The 23011-nt window shown below is 38.0% G+C and overlaps 1 protein-coding gene across 2 annotated transcripts in view; it reads right to left on the bottom strand.

The window, feature by feature from the left end:
- Positions 1 to 23011, bottom strand: part of GALNTL6 (polypeptide N-acetylgalactosaminyltransferase like 6) — a 1532830-nt gene that overhangs the window by 5514 nt on the left and 1504305 nt on the right. For both annotated transcript variants that reach the window (XM_043972447.1, XM_043972448.1), the window contains one exon: positions 22694 to 22843. In XM_043972447.1, the coding sequence (XP_043828382.1) occupies positions 22694 to 22843 (150 nt within the window). The remainder of the gene's footprint in view (positions 1 to 22693; positions 22844 to 23011) is intronic.

Genomic DNA, 23011 nt, shown 5'->3' with positions numbered 1-23011 from the left:
TTCTGTACCTCTTTAAGAGAGATGGGAGTCTTATATTAACACAGCTTCCAATAAACACTGAAAATAAAATGAGAATAGAAGAAAGCTACATTGAGGTACCTACACAGCACAGGGGATAGAGTGCTTGTCCAAGCATCAGGCATACATGGGTTTGAATCCCACCTCAGATATTTAATAACTGTGTGATCTAGGGTAAGTCACATAGCCTGTCTCACCATTTGTTTTGTCATCTGTAAACGGGGATCAAAGGAGTATCTACCTCTCAGGGTTGTGGTGAAGACCATTTGAGATAACATATGAAAACACTTTGCAAACCTTGGAGCCCTATTTGAGTGCTAGCTAGTATTATTACATTTCATTGCATTTCTAAGCTCTTCCTGTCTACCTCCTTCCCCTGTCCAGGGACATTTTCTAAGAAATACTTCTTATGTTCTTAGTAAGGATAACAATAAATATACAAGTTTGGGCTTCAGTTTTTTCTGCTCTAAAATAATGGGGTTAAACTGAATGATCTCTAGGGTTCATTATAGTTCTAACATTTTCTGATTCTACAAAGATTTTACCCAAAGAGAATGAGGGACAAAAACAAATGACAACGTGTCAAATTAAAAATTGCTAGACACACTGAGTAGGTAAGCAGATGGATGCTGGCAGCCTTCCTTACAGTCAGCCCTTCATCCTCATCATTTGAGCACATAGCTGAGTCCCCAGGGCCATGACCAAGGACACCATTAACCTTCACTAGGGCAGATATTTTTCACTTCTGACCTTGAGTTTTGCAAAACTACAATCTTTATGTTTCTACTCAGCTGATTATTTTTGATCACCGAGTGTCTTGACTCCAGGCTATTTCCTTCTGGGATTAAATCAGGGGATCAAGTAATTATCCTTTGAGTAGGGCCTCTGTTTATAGGCCACCCTTCTCACCTGTGTTGTTATACACATTTGTCATGATGGTGATGCCTGTCACTGATGAGACTGGATAGAGTGGGAGGCTTCTGGGCAGTCAGACAAGTTTGCCATCCCATAACAAAGGGAGAAGGGAGAATTATTTCTATGCTTTTCTATGCTTTAAAGTAAGCTGATCTGTGATCAATCCTCCAGGAGGCGATATGAAATACTACCCAATGTTCAAAAGACAACATATTAAACTATGTCTTTTTCTCCTACTCCACTTTCCCCTCCAGCCAAATTGACTGCCTGGTGACTAAATCAGAGGTCTTGGAATAGAGGATCCAAAGCCTTAGATATTTGGCTGGGACTACCCCTTTTTTGTTATAAATCACATAAAGATTCAGCAAACACTTCACCTCAACTCCAGCCAATCAGAATGTGGAGGGACAGATGTGGCTTGGATAGTAATTTTTCAAGTAATTCCTTCCCACTCAAAGTGTAGGCCCCTTGAATCAAGCCCATAGCCTAGAGAACCATTTGTACAGCCTTTTCTGTGGCATTCCCAGGTACTATATTTCTTTTTTAGAAAAAACCCCCAAACCTTCAACATAAGTCCTTCTACAAAGCTGGATCAATTTCCTTAGCTATAAAATAAGCCACTTCCAGCTCTAATTCTATGATCCCATAGAGTGCACATTTAAATGAGGCAGCTAGAGGGTGGAGTCAAGATGGCAGAGTCAAATGAAGCAGTAAAGCCTAGCTCCCGACCATATATCTTTTACATAACAAAAACACACCAGACTGAATTCTGATTAGGAAAACCAACAAAAAGTCACTGTGAATCTTTTTTCCCCTCCAGCCTAGAGTGGCTTTGGGAGACAGAGATCTGCAGACCACTACAAGGACTGAAAGGGGGCCAAGACTGGAGCAGAAAGAGATTCCTGAAGTTTCCTAAACCAGCACAGTAATGGGTACCATTGGGCAGCTCTCGTCCACTATTTAGTCCTGGTTACAGATCCAAAGTGGAGAAGAGCAGTACCAAATATGGGTCCTAGCTGTGGATCTCTAATCTTAGGAGCAGAGTCCAAGTCTCTAGTCCAGTGTGGAAGACTACAGTATAATAATCAGGGCAGGAGTCCCAGACCTAAGAAAGCCCTGTGGTTGAGTTTTTCTGAACTCCCAAACAGGGATAAGCTGATAGACCCAAACCTGGGTCAGGAACTTGCAAAAGCAAGTCCACTTGGGAAGCACTGAAAGCAGCAGTAAGAAATATGAGGACAGAATAGCCCCCTCAGAAGCAAACAGGGGCCCACCAAAGTCAAAGAGTAGGTTGGAGGAATGAGCAAACAAAAAAGGAATCCAATCATAAAGAGCTATTATGGTGACAGTGAAGTTCAAGACAAACTCTGAAGAAAATGACTTGAAATAATCTATAAGCAAAGTCTCAAAGGAAAATAAAGCTTGGATATAAGTCCAAGAAGAATTCCTAGAAGAGTTAAAGTAGCAGAATCAAGAGAATATTATACACATGACCACAATATTGCTTTAAGAACAACTTTGAGCAAATAAGTCATTTTGACGATTATAAATGCCCATATTAACTACAAAGGACATATGAAAGAACAGGCTATCTTCATTCAGAGAAAGAACTTATAAATGTGCATACACACATACATATTTGTGACTAATGCTAGCCATTTCTGGGGGGAGAGTGAAGAAAAAAAATTTACATGATAACTATTATATATTTAAAAGGAATAGTAAGTTTTACATAATAGATTTGCAGTTTCATATGCATTTAAAAATTATACTATATTATGGAAATGCTTGTTTTATTCCATAAACTAAAAATAAAATAAATGAAAAAAGAGTTAAGAATGATTTAAAAACAAAAGAGAACAGTAGAGGAGAAAATGAAGAAAGAAGTGAGAGCTAGGGAAGAAAGATATGCAAACAGAATATCTTGCAAAAAGAGATACAAAACCTTACTGAAGAAAATAACTATTTGAAAATTAGATTTGATCAAATAAAAGCTAATGACTTTACAAGATATCAAGAAATAATAAAACAAAGTCAAGAGACTGAAAAAAAAATTGAAAGTATCTCAGAGGAGAGACAATTTAAACCTTGAACTACCCAAAAGCCTTGAACGTAAAAGAACCTAGACATCATATTTCAAGAAATCATTAAAGAAAACTGACCACATATCTTAGAACCAGAGGGTAAAGTAGAAATTGAAAGAATTCATTGGTAATCTCCTAAAACAACAACAAGAACAACAATAACAAAAACCAACCCAAATAGAAACTCCCAGCAATATTATATCCAAAATACAGAACTCATAGGATAAAATACAAGCAGCTAGAAAGAAAGAATTCAAGTATTGAGGAGTGACAATCATGATCACACAAAATTTAACCACCACCACAGATAAGGAAGCATAGAGCTTAGAACATGATGTTCCAGAAGGCAAAGGATCAAAGCTTACAACCCAAACCAGTAAAACTAAGTATAATCCTACAGCAGACAAAATGGATTTTTTAACAAAATAGAAGACTTTCAAGCATTTCTGATAAGAACAGAGGTGACAAATCCAAAGAAGCCTAAAAAAGGAAAATATGAACAAGCAATAATAAAGGATTGAACAAAGTTAACTATTTACATTCTTATATGGAAAACTAATATATTTAGTCCTTTAGAACTCTATTTTCACTGGGGGGGGACAAAGAGTTAATTTAATTAGACAGGGGATCTGGGAATGATTTTGTTATGTTTTAATGATCTTAAAAGAAGAATGGATAGGATATAAAAGAAAAATGCCTTGGAAGTAAGAGTGAGAAAAATTATCCCACATAAATGGGATGTGCAAATGTACAACAAGGAATAGGTAGTAAGGGGAACACAACACTTGACTCTCAGTCTAATATAAGTCAAGGAAGGGAAGAATACATACATACACAGCTGGGTACAGAAATATATTTTACCCAACAGGAAAGTAGGGAAAGGAGTTAAAGATATGGTAGGGGAAAAAGACAAGAAAATGTATAAGTCAATAGGATGGAAGATAATACACATTTAACAATCATGATTGAATATTAATGAGATGAACTTGCCCAAAAAATGGAAGATGATAACAGCATAGGTTCAATATGTTGTTTGCTTAAAAGGAACAATTGAAAGAAACAAACAAAAAAACCCACAGAGTTTAATACAGGGTTAGAGCAGAATCAATTATACTTCAGCTGAAGTTTAAAAAAAAGTAGCAATCATGAACTTTGGCAAAGCAGAAGAAAGACGCCTAATTAAAAGAGAATCAGGGAAACTGCAGGGAAAACTATATTTTATTAAAATGTACCATAAACAATAAAATAATGTAAAAACTAAACATACATGCATCTAACATGACATAACATCTAAATTATTATTTTTTTTTGTCAGGGTAATGAGGGTTAAGTGGCTTGCCCAGGGTCACACAGCTAGTAAGTGTCAAGTATCTGAGGCTGAATTTGAACTCAGGTCCTCCTGAATCCAGGGCCTGTGTCTTATCCACTCGGCCACCTAGTTGTCCCCTTGTTCTATGGAGTGTGATTTGAAAAGTGGATGTGACTAAACAGATGTTTATACATATGTCTGCATGGTATAATGGAGAGAGCTAACTTTAAAGCCAGTAGGACTTGGGTTAAAGTAGGTCTTACCTCTTCTATGGGGAACCCCCCCCAAAAAAACAACAAATTATTTTTTAAAAAGCAAATTCACAACCATTGAAGAAGAAATAATTATTAGGAAGTATTTTGCCCAATTATATGCAAGTAACTGATAATCTAAATGAAATGAACACTTACAAAGACATAAATTGTCCAGATTAACAGAAGAGGAAAAATAGTACTTTAATAATCCTATCTTAGAAAAAGAAATTGAATAAGCCATCAAATGAACTTAGGCTCTTCCCCTCCAAAAACCCCTTAAAACAGTCTACCAAACTTTTAAAGAACAACTAATTCCAATACTACAATCAACTTTTTGAAAAAACAAAACAAAACAAACAGATAAAGAATAGGTCCTACCAAATTCCTTCTATGACACAAAAATGGTCTTAATACCTAAACCAGAGTCAAAACAGAAAGAAAACTATAAAGCAATATCCTTAAAAAACATTGCTGCAAAAATTTAAATATTAGTAAAGAGACTATAGTCTTATATCACAAAGATCACGTACAATGACCAGGCTTGATATATATCAGAATGCATGGTATCAGAAAAAAATATATAAACTTATTGGACCATATTAATAATAAAAGAAATAAAAATAATATGATTATTTCAATAGACACAGAGAAAGATTTTTGACAAAATATAACATCCATTCTTGCTTAAAAATAAAAGAACTCTAAGAAGCACAGTAAAAAAAACAAACAGCTTTTCTTAAAATAAGTAGTAGTATCCATCTAAAAGCAGTTATCTAAATCCAATAGCATTGTCTATATTGGGGATAAGCTAGAAACATTTTAATAAGAACAGAGGTAAGCAAGGATGTCAATTATCACCATCACTATATAATTTTGTACTAGATATTCAGGCTATAGACAAGAAAAGAAAAATGAAATTGTAAGAATAAGTATGACCCAAAACTTTAACTTTTTGTAGATGATATGATGATTTACTTGGAAAACTCTAGAGAAGGAACTAGAAAACTAACTGAAATGATTAACAAAGTCAGCAAAGTTGCATAATATATAAAATATGCCCATAAAAATATCAGCATTTTTATAAATTACTAATAAAATCCAGCAGAAACAGACAAGTTCCACTCCAAATAATTATAGACATTATAAAATACCTGATAAGACACACACATATAGGAACTATTTGAGCTTAATTACAAAATGTTCTTCGCACAAATAAGGATAGACCTGAATAAGTGGAGCAATATTAATTGCTCATGGATGGGCCAAGTCAATATAATGAAAATAACTATATTACCTATGTTAATTTACTTATTTAGTGACATACCAATCTAACTACCAAAGAATTACATCTATAAAAAAGAATAACACAAATCATCTAGAGGAACAAAATGTCAAGAATGTGAAGGAAATTAATGAAAAAGTTGGAAGAAAGGAAGCTTAGAAGTACCAGATCTCAAACTATACCACAAAACCATAATCATCAAAACAATTTGGTAATGAGTAAGAAACAGAAAGGCCAATCATTAAAACAGAATAGATAATCTACTAAAGGAAATGATCACAGTAATCTAGTATCTGATGAATCCAAAGATCTTAGTTATTGAGGCAAGAATTCACCATCTTATAAAAGCTGTGGGGAAAACTATAATGCAGGCTGGCAGAAACAAGGCATAGACCTACATTTCACACTATATATAATGTGATAAGCTCCAAATTGTTACATGATTTAGACATAAATGGTGACATCAAAAGCAAATTGGAGGAGCCTGGAGGAAATTACCTGTCAGATCTATGGATAAGGGAAAAATTCATTATCAAACAAGAGATAGAAAGAATCACAGGAGGTTAAATGGACAATATGGATTACATAAAATTAAAGTTTTTACACAAAGAAAACCAAGGCAGCTAAAAATTAGAAGAGAAACAGGAAATTGAAAAAAAAAATCTTTGCAGCAAGTTTCTGTGATAAAAGTCTCATTTCTAAGATATAAAGGGAATTGATTCAAAGATATAAGAATAAGAAACATTTCAATTGATAAATGCTCATTATACAGTTAATCTTCAAAGGAATAATCCAAGATATCAATAACCAAACAAAAAACATGCTCTAAACAACTAGAGAAATGTAACATTTACAAGATTGGTAAAGTTGACCAAAAAAAGGGAAAAGACAAGTATTGGAGGGAGTGTGGGAAAATAGGTACTTTAATACCCTATTGGTGGAGCTGTGAACTAGTCTAACTTTTCTGTAAAGCAATTTGGAACTATGCCCCCCCCCAAACTATGGCATACTCTTTAACTCAGTGATACCTCTACTTGGTCTATACACTAAAGGGATAAAGTTAAAAAGAAAAGGATCCATATATACAAAATATTTACAGCAGTTCTTTTCATGGTGGCAAAGAATTGGAAACCGAGGGGATGCCTGTCCGTTGGGAAATGGATGAACAAATTATGGTATGTGAAATTGATAGAATGTTACTGTGCTATAAGAAATGATGAAGGGGATTGCTTCCCAAAAACCTGGAATGACTTTTATGAAGGGATGCAAAGTGAACAGAACCAGAACAATTTCTACAATAACCACAATATCATAAAGACAATTTTGAAAGCCTGGAAGTTCAGTCAACACAATGACCAACCACACAGGTCCAAAGATTATGAAACTTGCTACTCACCTTCAGATAGAGAAGTGATAGACTTAGAATTCAGATTGAAGCATCTTTTTTTGCTTGTTTCTTTTCTTTTTTTTGGATATGGCTAATGAGGGAATTTGCTTTACTATATGTATTTGTAATGGGTTTTGTTTTTCTTTCCTTCTCAACGGGTAGGGTAGGAGGGAGGTGAGAGGAAGAGAATCTAGAACTGAGAATAAATTTGATTTTTTAAAAAGTGAGGAAGCCAAATAGGTGGATGAATTCATGAGTAATTCAGTAGTTGTGGCCTGTAGTCCTGTAATCTAATCCATAATTCTATATTCTAAATATTGGTATCCCCATACTGTTTCACCTGTCTAGCGCCATTGACCTAGTAATATGAGTCTAGCTGTTACAGAACAGGTTGGCCGTAGTATTTGGGCTCCTGTGTAGCTGGAAATGATACTGGTTGTATGCCTGCTTCATTCTGGATCTGGTTTCAGTTCTTCTTCGTACTACCTATGTGACCTTAGGCAAGTCATTTCCCTTCTCTCTGGTGCTGTTTCCTCATCCTCATCCCTATCACCTAGATCAGTAGTGTCAAACACAAATAGAAATGGGGGCCACTAAATCATATACATAAAGATCCCTGCAGGTCACATATTGACTTAGAAAACCATCTGTTTAAAGGAACACACACATATGCATCTATGTATCTATGTATCTATCACTCAATCAAATATATCAATACATTAAAAATCAGATAGGAACTACACTTTAATCCAATTCAAGCCAGACTCAAGAGTGTTGTGAGTTAGGTGTTTGACACCTCTGACTTGGGTGACCAGTTCAAAAATCTATGATCCTGAGACTTTGAAATTATTTTAATATCAATGCTCAAGATTCAATTCCAAGTGGTATGAACCAATGAATCCTGGAATTCACTCCTTTGTATGGACCTGGTCATCAAGGACTGCCAATCTCAGCCACAGTAAATTAAGTTTGTGTCTCATCTTTTTACTCAAGTTCCTTGCCTAAATGACAGTCTGGTTATCTCCTCATTAATAGTTAGAAGATTGGGGGCAGCTAGGTGGTGCAGTGGATAAAGCACTGGCCCTGGATTCAGGAGGACCTGAGTTCAAATTCAGCCTCGGACGCTTGACACTTGCTAGCTATATGATCTTGGGCAAGTCACTTAAGCCTCATTGCCCTGAAAAATGAATAAACAACCAACCAAATAAATAAATAAACAAACAAACAAACAAATAAATAATGAGAAGATTAAAATCACTGTCTAGTACTGCTGATTTAAGTTTTGTGGGTATGCTGGAAAAAAAAAGAATTTAAAAAACACTCATGTCACAAACAAAGTGTAAGAGGATGAGAGCTTGCTACCTATGTGACTTTGGGCAAGTCATTGTCCAGGGCCTCAATGGGAAGAAGTAACTAGACAGCCATGTGACTCAAGTACTTCTCTTGTTTTAACCAATCAGTCAGTAAATATTTACTGGACACCTGATCTGTGCCAGACACCATTCTATGTAAGGATACAAAGATGTTATTGAAACAGTCCTTGCTTTCAAGGACTCTGTCAGGGGAGACAACATAGACAAATATAAGTAAATATGAAATATTGACAAAATGAACACAAGATAATTTGTGGAAAGAGGCACTCACTGCCGAGGGAATCAAGAAAGACTTCATGGAGGAGCAGATGTTTGAAGTGAATTTTGAAGGAAAGTAAGGTTTCTAAGAGGTATCAGTGAGGCAGAAGTATATTATATGACCTAAACAAAGGAATGGCAATGGAATGCCATGTGTGAGAAACAGCAAGGCCAGGTTTGGGGGTGGAGGGAACTGAAACACGCATGAAGGAGAATAATATATAATAAAGTTGGAAATGTAGATTGGAACCAGATTGCTTTAAATGCCAAACAGAGGGGATATTTTGCTAATATAAAGTTGCCTATGCTAAATGGGATTGGCTAAAATGCTGTCCCCTCTTAAAGGCCAGTTTGGCAAAGGCAAGAGATAGAAGACAGAATGTCAGGTGTGAAGAACATCAAGAGAGTCAGTTTGACTGCCTGGTATGGTGCATGAAAGAGAATACCTGAAAGGATAATTATGTAATATCTGGAAATCTATTTAGCCTATTGGAGATATCATTTTTACCATCTGTGAAAGAAGGACAGTAGTACCCCCCCTATCTTGGGTGGGACCAAGTATTCTCCCCTTCTTTCTTAGTCCTTTCTTCCTCCCATTCCAAGGTCCAGTTCTCCTTGGAAGTAAGATTCATCTTGGTCAGGTGCATCCAAACCACACCCAGGTAAAAACTATTGTGCTCTGATCAGCTTGGGTGGGGGTCTACATTCTTTCTCTGATGTCTTTTTTTCTTTACTTTTTTTTTTGGCTAGGCAATGAGGGTTAAGTGACTTGCCCAGGGTCACACAGTTAGTTAGTGTCAAGTGTCTGAGGCTGGATTTGAACTCAAGTCCTCCTGAATCCAGGGCCAGTGTGCCACCTAGCTGCACCTCTGATGTCTTTTTTACCAAGATTTGAGTGAACTAAATTACATATCCCCAGACTACATTTTAATATAACCCACCTCTAATCATGTCAACCATTTGGATTTGATTGCTATGTGATGGACCACCTACACTTAGAAGGGCATATAAGCTGTGACCCCACTGCTATTTGGGGTCTTTGGTCTGAGATGTCCATTGACCATTCTTTTATTAATAACCTTCCAGTCTATTAATAAAATGATTAAGTTTCCCAGAGACTATGTCTCATATTTTAAGTGTCACATTACACAGTAGGATTGGGGAATGGAGGGAATGAGATAAATGGGCTGAGAGAGATAAATATGTATAGGGAAGCATTGTGCAGTGCTTTGGAGAGAGAGCCTCTGGGTTGGAATCCTGACTCTGTTCCTGACTGATTTGGGGCAAACCTCTGCTTAGCAAGCTATAATTTACATAAGGCTTTAAGGTTTGCAAAAATGCTCAAGACACGTGGAGCTTTTGTTAAACAGTTACCAAGTCACTAGTGCTTAGACAGTGTGCTGGGTGCCATGGACATCCTGTGTAAGCAAGACAGTCCCTGTCCTCAAGGAACTTACATTCTAATTGGAGAAGACAATGTAATAGCTAGGAGCTGAAAAAGGAGGAAGGGAGGAGGATATTAGATGTTGGGAAGGTCGCGTGGAGTCCTGGTTCCAGGTAATACAAGGCAATTGCTCACTTATCACAGCCTATACCCAGGGGGTATGTCTCTGGGGGGAAGGGAGGGAAGGAACGATGAGAGTATTTCATTTTATTTTCATAATAGCCATGTGGGCTAAATACTATGGATACATAACATTAGTCTTGTTTATAAGGTGAAGAAATGAAAACTAACACAGGTGGAGTGCTTTGCCCATAGTCAGACAGCGAGGCTTGGAGGAAGGATTAGGGAATCAAGTATTTCTTTCTGTTTTGACATTCCATATGTGTCTCATGGCTACAGGTCTCAGAGTGGTCCCAGCATCTCTCACTAGCACCAAGACTTTATAATATATTTCCCTGAATGGACTTCAGCTCTCTCCTGCAGAATAGAGAGGCAAGGATAAAGCTTTAGAAGCTAGAGGACATGCAAAGAAAATGGGCTAGAACCCAGAGTGCTCTATGCTTCCTATGGGACATTATGTAAATCATCTAACCTCCTTGAGTCTTAGACTACTCACCTGTAAAAGAAGAGAGTTGGTCTCATTGATCTCTAAGGTCACTTGAGGCTCTAGATCAGCTGATTGTAAAATTTAAATCTAACCCATAACCTCATTTTTTTTTTTACAGATGTGGAAACTGAGACCCAACGAGGTTAAGTGACTTCCCTGATGTCACATAAGTAGTATGGGTATAGAGCTAGGAGGTAGGTATAAATGTACAGTCCCTCTTCTGTGATTCTCAGGGCCTTTTCTAGTAGGCTGAGCATGGAATTCAGAAAAGCTTTATCTCTAAATAAGGAGTAAAAGATACCTTTGAGGGACAGCAACCTAATTCAGCATGATTGGCCATTAAGTGTATTGGGTAAAATGGTAATCTGGTAAGTTAACTCCAACTCGTGCAATACAAACCATTAGTGGCATGTTTGATTACAAAACAAAGTAGTCCAGTCATGCTAGCTCTATGTAACCCTTCCCCTATGTACTTCATGAAGCATTATTAATCCCTTCTCCCTTTTTTTAGGTCCTGACCTATGATTTCATTGGTGTAGAGCTGGGGTTGGCTAACTATGACTATGATGGAAGGGTAAAATTGCCTGGGGGATAATTTTTTAACACTTTAAAAAACAATAAAATTTCATTCAAAAATATAAAAAAAATCTTAGCTCCTGGGCTATACAAAACCAGGCAGCTGTGGATGAATTTATCTCCTGGTATGGCAACTTTCTCCTTCAATGGTTCTCAAGAACTCATCTAATTACTTACAATCTATGCAAATTAAGCTGGGTGGAGGTGGCGGGGGGGATGCCATGAGAGAATAAGGAACTTGTGGATGGTCTCATAGCTAGCATGTGTCAGAAGCAGGACTTGAATCTGATTATATGCCCAATGTTTTTTGCCACTATTCCACTATGCCTCTACAAATATATAGCTGTTACTAAAAGTCTGAAACAGGAATCATTCCTTCCCAGATGAGATGGGAGGAAACCTTAGTTTCATATCTATGTCCATCTTGACTAATGTACTCTCTCATACATGCATTTATCATGCTGTACCTCCCCATAATTGGGCCATCCATCCATTTTTTAACTGTTTGTCTACATTCAAACTAGACAGCAAGTTTGTGGTGCAGAGCCATGGCCCCTGTGGGTGTTCAATAAAAAGTAATTGAATTATACTGTCTTCTTCATAGCATGCTTTACTCATTGTTGGTGCTCAATCAATACTAAATAAGAAAGATTTAAAGCAATGGTGGTGTGGCTACATGTCTGGCATCTTTATGGTTGCTAGTTTTTTGAGAAGGATGGCGAGAGGCTCTTCAGAGCAATATCGTCCGTGCCTTTACGTGACTGAGAAGTCACCATGATCACTAGGAAAAACACTGTTTCAGAGGCTAAAAGGTTAGATATGGGGAAATGACAAATATTCCATCTACTGAACTTTGACTATTATATTGCTGACAAATCATTCCAACATTTAAGATCTTATCAACTCTTCTAGTTTGGTGTTATTTTTGAGATCTTCCTAGGGAAATAATTCTGGATAGCCGTTTAATAACACGAAACATCATTCTAACCTTTTCCCTCCTTGATCTTTGCGGCTATCCCCTTTCAATAGGCTTTTGGGGGATACAGGAGTACTTTAAATATTAGAATGAAAACCTTCCTGGTGTGTGCTGAGTCATTAAAGGAAACTTGTAAATGGAAATCGGCAAAAATATTGAAACTTCTAGACTCTGGCTCTATGGTTTAATCAGACCTCTAACTAGGGCAGGGAAATTGGGGCTTTGTTTAAGGTCATCAAAATTTAGGGGGTACTGACAACTCTTACAATTCCTTCAAAAGCACAGTATCAGTTGAGATTAGCAATTTGTTGGGAAGCTACTGGATGATTTGTTTCTTCTCCCTTACCCTCTGCATGGCCATAGATGAGGTAAGCTCCTTCTGAACAGTCTTTCTTCTCATCCCCAGCCTCTACCATGAATGGTCTTTCTAGTAGGCATTTGCAGTCTCCTATCTCTCCCCAATGGAGCCTCGTGTCCCAGGTCTCTCTCTTCTCCACAAGTGAATTTGTTTTCAAAATTGCTTTGAGGTTCTGTTTTGTAGTGCTTGCTTTGGGGATATTTTGTGTAGTTTACCCCAGAAGCTTAAATTTTTTTTTCTAGTTATAGCTCTGGGTCCCGTCAGCAAAGCATCAATACTGTGACTAAGGCATTCTAGTATCTGAGGGAAATTCAACTGTTTGCACTCCAAGCCCTAGTTCTGGGATCCCTATTATCTCTAGGGATCTCAGCATGCATGGGTAAAGGTTGTTTACAAGGGGACAAAAAGATTCCTGATCGTTTTTGGTGACTAACAATTAAATTACTGAACCTATGGATCAATTAAGAAAAGAAGAAAGAAGAGAGATGGTGTCTACCTGAAGTCCTGTCATTATTTTTTGTTTGTTTGTTTGTTTTTTTTTAGTGAGGCAATTGGGGTTAAGTGACTTGCCCAGGGTCACACAGCTAGTAAGTGTTAAGTGTCTGAGGCCGGATTTGAACTCAGGTACTCCTGACTCCAGGGCCGGTGCTCTATCCACTGCGCCATCTAGCTGTCCCCAAGTCCTTTCATTATTAAAAAGCCCCTTTTGGTAAACTCTTTTTTCAAGTTTAGTAGTTTTCTATTATACTTAAGATCTTAGATTTAGAGCTGAGAGAGACTTTAGTGGTAATTTTATTCTGCTTTGTCTTTGTCTAAGGTTAGGTGACTTGCCCAAGGTCACACAGCTAGTAAGTGGCAGTCAAGTATTCAGCTCCAAAACCATGCTTTCTCCTTTCACAATAAAGGAAGTCATAGATCAAGAGCTGGAAGGTACCTTGGAGGTCGTCTGATCCAGACCTCTTACTTTAAAGCTAAGAAAGTTGAGGCCTAGGGAAGTCCACTGGCTTGGACAAGGTCACACAGGTTATAAAGGGATGAAGCTTGAACCCAGGCCCTCTGACTAGAGAGGCAGTATTCCACCCACTTTACCATGCTGCTTCCTATTAAAAAGTAGCAAAGAAGGGGGTGGAGCCAAGGTGGAGGAGGAAAGGCAGTGACTTGCCTGAAGTCTCTCTAAGACCCCTCCAAATACCTTCAAATAATGCCATAAGATAATTTCTGGAGCAGCCAAACCCACAAAAAGATGGGGTGAAATAATTTTCCAGCCAAAGACAACTTAGAAGGTTGGCTGGAAAGGTCTGTTGTGCCTGGTGAGAATGGAACACAGCCTAGCACAGGCCATGCCAGAGCAGACCCAGCCCTAGCCATAGAAAACCCAGAGCAAGCCTTGGGAGCCTCTGAATCATCAGTGGCAGCAATTGCTTCTGGAACTCAGTCCACCAATGGTAAGGGGGTTGAACAATTGGCCAGAAGGAGGTTACAGGGATTCCTTTGCTAGCACTGAGGCAGGACTCTGTTGTTTTGCCTGTAATCAGATCCAGGTCACAGCCTTGGGTGGAGGTCCCAGGCAGGGGAGGAGCACAAGCACACCAGAGCTTGCAGCCACAGTGGAGGGGGGACTCTGTTCATAGTATCAGGGCAGAAAAGCAGGCCTGTGGTGCCTTGCAGACCTGAGCACAGGCCAGGAGAGTAGAAAACATACCTCTCCTTAAATCCTACCACCTTGGAAGAACTAAAAACTTACAAATTCCTAGAAGTATCTCTGAAAATAGCTGTACAACCCTCCTGAGGCTTGGGACAGTGCACCCTCCACCCTGGAAGCAGTGCCCCACTTTAACAAAGAGTTAAAAGTCAAGGAATAGGCTGGGAAATTGAGCAAACAGAAAAAAAATGCTGACCCTAGAAAGTTTCTATGGTGACAAGGATCAAAATACACCCTCAGAAAAAGATAAAAAAGTCAAAGCTCCTGCACCCAATGGTTACAAGAAAAATATGAATTGGTCTCAGGCCATAGAAGCACTCACAAAGGACTTTAAAATAAAGTAAGAGAGGTAGAGGAAAAAATGGAAGGAGAGATAAAAGTGATGCAAGAAAATTATGAAAAAGAAAGTCAACAGATTGGTAAAGGAGACACAAAAATACTTAAGAAAATAACACCTTAAAAACAAACTAGGTCAGGGGCAGCTAGATGGCGCAGTGGATAGAGCACCGGCCCTGGAGTCAGGAGTACCTGAGTTCAAATCCGGCCTCAGACATTTAATACTTAACTAGCTGTGTGACCCTGGGCAAGTCACTTAACCCCAATTGCCTCACTAAAAAAAATAAAATAATAAAAAACAAAAAAACAAAAAAACAAAAAAACAAACTAGGTCAAATGGTATAAGAGGTACAAAAAGCCAGTGAGGAAAAGTATACCTCAAAAAGCTGAATTGGCCAAATGGAAAAGGAGGTACAAAAGCTCTCTGAAGAAAATAACTCCTTAAAAATTTTAAGATTGAGCAAATGAAGCTCATGACTTTATGAGAAATCAAGAAAAAATAAAGCAAAACCAAAAGAATGAAAAAATAGAAGACAATGTGAAACATCTCATTGGAAAAAAACAACTGACCTGAAAAATAGATCCAAGAGAGATCATTTGAAATTTATTCGATTACCTGAAAGCCATGATAAAAAAAAAGCCTAGACATCATCTTCCAAGAAATTGTCAGGGAAAATTGGCCTGATATTCTAGAACCAGAAGGTAAAATAGAAATTGAAGGAATCTACTAATCACCTCCTGTAAGAGATCCTAAAATGAAAACTCTCAGGAATATTATAGCCAAACTCCAGAGCTCCTAGGTCAAGGAGAAAATATTGCAAATAGTTAGAAAGGAACAATTCAAAGTATTGTGGAATCATAGTCAGGATAATACAAGATTTAGCAGCTTTTACATAAAGGATCAGAGAGCTTGGAATAAGGAATTGGGCTTACAACCAAGAACCACCTACCCAACAAAACTGAGTATAATCTTTCAGGGGAAAAATGGGAATTCAATGAAAGAGGACTTTCAGGCATTCTTGATGAAAAGACCTGAGCTGAATAGAAAATTTGACTTTCAAATACAAGACCCTGGAGAAGCATAAAAAGGTAATCAGGAAAAAGACTTCACAAGGGATATTAAAAGATCAAACTGTTTATATCCCTACATGGGAAGATAATACTTTGAACTCATAAGAACTATCTCAGTAAGGAATTCAGAGAGGACACATGAGCTGATGCAAAGTGAAATGTACCATTTACAAGTTAATAACAATATTGTAAGATGATCAGCCATGAATGACTTAGCTGTTCTCAGCAATACAATGATCCAAGACAACTCTGAAAGACTTATGATGAAAAATGCAATCCATCTCCAGAGAAAGAACTGAGGGTGTCTTAATACAGATTGAAGCACAGTTTTTTAGTTTTTTTCCTTAATTTGTTTTGTCTGTTTTCTTTCACATCCTGACTAATATGTAAATGTTTTCATGACTACACATGTATAACTTCTATGGAATTGCTTGTGTTCTTAAGGGGAGTGGGTGGAGAGGGAGGGAGGAAGAGAATTTGGAACACAAAGTTTTAAAAATGGATACTAAAATAGTTTTTACATGTAATTGGGGAAATATTAAATTCTAAATAAATGAAGAAAAATTTAAAAATAGAATAAAATGTACCAGAGAGTCCCCGAGGTGGGCAAACTTTGATAGTCTAGAGTGGAGGAGTCATACCCCTGAATCAGCAAAACTTCTCAGTGCATAGAACCAGAATAAAGTGTAATTGGGAAACATTGAAATAAAAATACAATATAGATAATGTTAATTTCTGGTCTTCTAAGTCAATATGTAGCAGGCAGGGCTCCAATTCTATTTGAGTTTGACACCATGGGTCCAAAGCAGGGATCACCAATTTTCAGCCAGGAGGTTTTCTGTACATAGCAAAGTTTTTTTTAAACATCTTTTAATACAAGAGGATACTTTACTTAAAAATGTAATAAAAATTTTGAGTTCAAGGCCATGTAAAACTGGGTGGGTGGGGGACCCACAGGCTCTAGTTTGCTGACCCCAGTCCAGAAAAAATTATCTGAAGCTGGGAGATTTTACAAACTTTACAGAACTTTCTATGTGAATATTACTATTATTATTACTATTATTATCCCCATCATAATCATTATATCAATATGTTACCATGTAATATTATATATTAACAAAATTAACTAGCAATATTAGTAATAATAATGATACACTACTATGTCAAAGAACTTTGGTTTGAAATCTGGCTTTACCATATACTACCTATGTGACTTTTGACATTTGATCTCAACTTTCTAGGCTTCAGTTTCCTTATGCATAAAGTAAAATGAGAAAGTTGGCATTGATGATCTACAAGATCCCTTTGAGACCTCTAAGATTCCAGTTTGAAATATACATTCTGATAATCCTACCTTTTGAATTACCATAGAAATAATATTCTTTTAAAAAATGTGAGTATTTCAATAATGCAAACCTTGGATGATGACTCATAGACCAGTACTTATCCCTATCTAAGAAAAGATTTAAGACAAAGAACTGCCCCAAAACTACTTATTTTGGTTTTATTTCATTTTCGTTCCAGAAGGACCCAAAGCAGAAAAGAGTTTTAAATGGGAATCCCTGCAGAAAACTTTAACTCCTAGGAGACCTCTTTATGCTCATATGTTTGTCTCAACCATTTCTAAGTGTATGTAAGTTCCTTCATGAAAATTATAGCATTCTGTTAGCCTAATGGTATAGCATGGGCACACTGTCATTTGTGATATAAATGGACATTTATGATACTGGGGACCAACATAAGGTTTCCTACACACAAGATCAATTACTACTCAGGTGCTTTGCTGATGCACCAGGAAAGTCAGTGCATTACCATTTTCAAAAATGCCACCTAATTCCACCACTACCCAGGTTACAGAAAGTCAAATAGCAAATGTATTGAACACATCCAGCCACTTTACTACTATACAATTCGCCTGAAAACCTATCCTATTTTTACAGTGCTGTAAGACTATTTTTCCCAGTATAAGTGACCGGATGTCATTTCGTTCATTATCTCTTTTCAGGTACCTTATTAGGTGGATATATAGAACACACAAATATATGGTACTTACAAGCATATATTTTCACCAGGTGAAGATCTTAGGAGAAAGCAGGGTTAATGTGCAAAAAAACTCTCCACCTTCACTGCCTACCTCTCTGAGGTCAAGTTTGCTTCTCTGTAGAATGAGGGGGTGCCATTAGATGTTTTTTGAGGTCCTTATAAGCTGTATTTCAGGGAAAGACTAGGGCTCAGGCACAAGTGAAGGCTCTATAAGCAATGCTGATGGTTTTAAGTGTCTCTTCTTCCTTGAAGGGGACAGCTATTTTTAAACTCAAGGGAACTGGCCCTGGTTCTAGCTGCTGTTTAGACACATGGCTGGAGCACTGGATAAATTAGAAAATAATTGGAGCAAACTATAGGTGAGCTCTTTATTTTCCCCCAGTCTTTAAAAGGGAAGGTCTACTATTAGCAGCTTCCTGTCTGTGAAGAGGATAATTGAGAACAAAATCTAGAGGCAAAGTGGTACATCTCAAATACCTAAGGGAAGAGATAGTCTCAATTCAAGGTTTAGGAATAATAATAAAGTTAAAAAACAAAAATGCTTCAAGGGAGTCCAAAACTAAGTTAATAAAAGTTTTACTATTATTTGAACTCAATGAAAGTGCTTTTTAAAAAAATCAATTTTATTGCTTTTTTATTTTACTGTTAACTCAATGAAGCATTGTTTTTCATTTGTTTTGAATTTGCTGTTTGCAGTATGTTTAAAAAATTACCTTCATTTTCTCAGTCCCTAAGGAAAGCTTTTTTCTCAGTTAAGTTCTGGCTGCCAATTTGCAAAGAATCCAATTTCTGCATCTAGGCTAGAGTACCATCAAGGAAAGGCATGATCAGAAAAGGAAGTGAGTTGATGTCAGACTGAGAGAAGATAGATAACTATAAGTGGTATTATTATTATTATTATTATTATTATTATTATTATGGCAATGGGGGTTAAGTGACTTGCCCAGGGTCACACAGCTAGTAAATGTCAAGTATCTGAGGCCAGATTTGAACTCAGGTCCTCCTGAATCCAGGGCCAGTGCTTTATTCACTGCACCACCTAGATGCTCCCCTATTATTGTTAAGAGGCCTAGATAAAGGCCTTTAGCACATGGGAGGCTTTATAGGAGGACTTGGACAAGAATCCCGTACAATGAGAAAGGTGTAGATTGGTTGTTGTCTGCACTGGAGAAGAGGTTATCTCTAACAGTGACTTCACAGATCTATTCAAATGTTGCAGTATAAGACTGTAATCTATTCATGTCATAATAAGTCTTGAATTAGCTGAAGACCAACTATGGCCCAGTACATGGAGTAACTGGAAATTATCTTGCCTTTCCTTGCAGGGGAGAGTCCTGCTATTCACAGTATCTCCCTGTGGATGGTGGGCAAAGTATTGGGTGACTGTAAAGATAGCTCCTTAGCTGAAGACCAACTGGAGTAGAGACCTGATGTGTGGTGGAGAGTAGTAGAGATATAACTCCTGGGTGGGAGCAACTGAGAAGGATACCAGTTTTGGAGCATCAAGGACAAGATGCATGACAGGGAGAAGGCCCAGAAGAGATGATACATCATTAGAAGACATCAGCAATTAGGGCAGCTAGGTGGCACAGTAGATAAAGCACCGGCCCTGGATTCAGGAGGACCTGGGTTCAAACCCGGCCTCAGACACTTGACATTTACTAGCTGTGTGACCCTGGGCAAGTCACTTAACCCCAATTGCCTCACCAAAAAAAAGAAGAAGAAGAAAGGAGAAAGAAGAAGAAGAAAGAAAGAAAGAAAGAAAGAAAGAAAGAAGAAGAAGAAGAAGAAGAAGAAGAAGAAGACATCAGCAACATCACAGCAATGAGTTGTCTTTCCCTATCTGTGCATGGGATGCATGCATTTCCTATATAGTGCCCCTCTTTCTGGGAATTCTGGCCACATGTGTATCTTCCAAACATAATTATGGGAGATTGAGTTCTTGGTTCATGTGGGAAATGTTCTGTTGTTATTTTTTTTTACTATGGTTTTTCATTAAAAGACCTTAAATCTTTTGGTTGATTGTTGCAAATAAACACACTGATGAGTGCTCATAGGCTATGATTTGTAGAGGATTCTTACCCACAAAGTTTCTTGAATCTAGAAAAATCCTCTGGAGGAGGATTGTGGAGGGTGGTCCTGGGTGTTACATTATGTATGTATTTAATATATATGTTTGCTAGGCAACATAATATCTGAATGATATAGTTTCCATTTGGCAAGAATGTTGGAGAGAACTGATATCAACAAAAACAATTATTCCTTACTTTATGAAATCCTTTCTATAATCTCTTATTGTTTTTAAAAAAGGACATTTAAAACTGATTTCTAACACACTATACGCAATTCAGTTTTTTGTTTTGTTTTGTTTTGTTTTTTTTTGTGAGGCAATTGGGGTTAAGTGACTTGCCTAGGGTCACACAGCTAGTAAGTGTTAAGTGTCTGAATCTAGATTTGAACTCAGGTCCTCCTGAATCCAGGGCCAGTGCTCTATCCACTGCACCACCTAGCTGCCCCTGCAATTCAGTTTAATGTTGTTTTTCTGGATTAAATTGATTCATTATACCCTTGAATGTAACATTCAGATAATAGCAAGGGACTGATAGGCATGTTTTGCAATGGGAATAAACCTGATGTAATTAAAATGTGGCATGAATGTGGCTAACATATAATTATACCAATAGTAATAATAAAAACAATTGTTCTTTGCCCTTTGTTTTCTTTTCTTCTTTTTCTTTCTTTCTTTCTTTTTTGTGAGGCAATTGGGGTTAAGTGACTTGCCCAGGGTCACACAGCTAGTAAGTGTTAAGTGTCTGAGGCCGGATTTGAATTCATGTCTTTCTGACTCCAGGGCCACCTAGTTGCCCATTCCTAGGTGCTATATACATGTACATGCACACACACACACACACACACACACACACACACACACACTCACTCACTCACTCACACACACAAAACTGGAGATTCACAGATCCACTTATCTCTGGCTCTAGACTTGTATCTCTATCTGCCTTTTGGGCATGTTTAACTGGGTATCCTATAGACCAGGACTTCTTACGTTTTATCCACTTGTGAACCTTTTTCATCTGAAAACTTTTTATGTGACCCTGGGTATAGAGGTATATAAAATAGGCATGCATAACCTTTTACAGTTACATGATCCCATACAGGGTCATGACCCACAGTTTAAGAAGCTAGTCTATAGACAGTTTAAATTTAACACATCCAAAACCCCAAACCCGCCTCTCTCCCAAACTTCCTTATTAATGTTTAGGGTAATCCTTTGAGTCATCCAGGCTCACTATCTGGGTATCATCCTTGTGGTATCCTGCTGGCATCATCCTTGACTTCTCACTCTCACCCTAAATATCCAACCTGTTGCCAAGGCCTGTCAGATTCGATCTTTGTGATATCTTGCACATACACCCCCTTCTGTCCTCTGAAACCATTACCACCCTGGAACAGGCCCTTATCACCTCATGCCTAGATTATCGCAACATCCTGCTGTTTAGGCTCCTTGCCACAAGTCCCTACTTCAACTTTCTTTTAGATGTCCAAGTAATCTTCCTAAAACCCAGTTGTGATCATGTTCCACACCCTCTCCCTCCCGAATCCCCAGTCAGTAAAGTCCACTGGCCCCCTATCACCTTCAAAATCAAATATAAAATCTCGTTTGTCATTCAAAGCTATTTATCACTTGCCCCTTTCTAGTCTTCTTTTACCTTACACTCCTTTGCCCACATATTCTGTGACCCAGTGACACCAGCCTCCTTGCTGTTCCTCAAACAATACTCCATCATCTCCTGGCTGGGCATTTTCTCTGGCTGTCCCCCCACTCCTGGAGCACTCTCCCTTCTCATCCCCCATCCCCAGCTTCTAAGAATCCTTAGTTTCCTTCAAAGGATAGTTCAAGAGCAACCTCCTGCATGGGACCTTTCAGGTTTTCTCAGCGATCAGTGTTCCCCTTCTTGAAATTACTTTTTATTATCACACACCTGTGTATATATAAATATGTGTATATACACACACATATCTTTACATACATATATATATATATACATACATATTTATAATTTATCTGTACACAGGATCAGAGATTTAGATCAGGAAGGGATCTGAAAAGCCAACTAAATCCAACCTCTTTATTTTACATACGAGGAAACTGAACTGGAGAGAGCTTGCTCTATATCATGCTAGTAATGACAGAAGTGGGATTTGAACCCAACGCCTCCAAATCAATTTCTCTGTCCACTTTGCCCGGCTCATTTATGATGATGATGTGTGTGTGTGGGGGGGGAGGTGTTGAGGCAGAATATACATTTTTATACCACCTTTAGCAGAATTTAAGCTTCTTAAGGTTGGTGGTAATTTTGTTTTCTGTCTTTGTACCCCTGATGGCTAACAGAGTGTCTGGCGCAGAGTAATCTGGAAACAAGCATTCATTCAATAGCTATTTTACGTGAGGCATCGTATCAAACACTTTACAAATATCTCACTGGATACTCACAACCACCCGGGGAGGCAGGTGCTATCATTATTTCCATCTTATAAAGGAGGCAGCTGAGGCTGACAAAATTTAAGTGTCTTGCCCAGGATCCCACAACGAGGAAGTGTCTGAGGCTGCATTTGAACTCAGGTCTCCCTGATTCCTGGCTCAGCCTAGCTTCTTCGTCTGTGAGCCTGTGATTGTGACTTACCTTCCGATAGCCCCAGTGCTGGTTCCCCTTCATGCCATGACAGTCATAGAGGGTGACAGGGCTACTGTGGGAAATGGCATCGAAGCAAAATTTCCGGGTGTGGAGTGGTTCTCCAGGACGCACATCTTCCCTCCAGCCAAAGGTGAAGAGCTAGGAAAAAAAATGTTCAGGTGAGTTTGAGTTCTTTGGCGGGAATAGGGACTGGAGAGAACATTTCTTTTCTCAGTCCCAAACACCTTCTTTGTGGTCCGCCATGGGAAGTGTTATTTCAACTTATCCAACATCTTAGGGACTTTGATCAAGGCAGGCATCAGAAAA

The sequence above is a fragment of the Dromiciops gliroides genome, chromosome 6 (assembly GCF_019393635.1).
Source record: "Dromiciops gliroides isolate mDroGli1 chromosome 6, mDroGli1.pri, whole genome shotgun sequence".
NCBI lineage: Eukaryota > Metazoa > Chordata > Mammalia > Microbiotheria > Microbiotheriidae > Dromiciops > Dromiciops gliroides.
The sequence above is the reverse complement of the archived record's forward strand: the minus strand, read 5'-3'. Positions and strand labels throughout refer to the sequence as shown.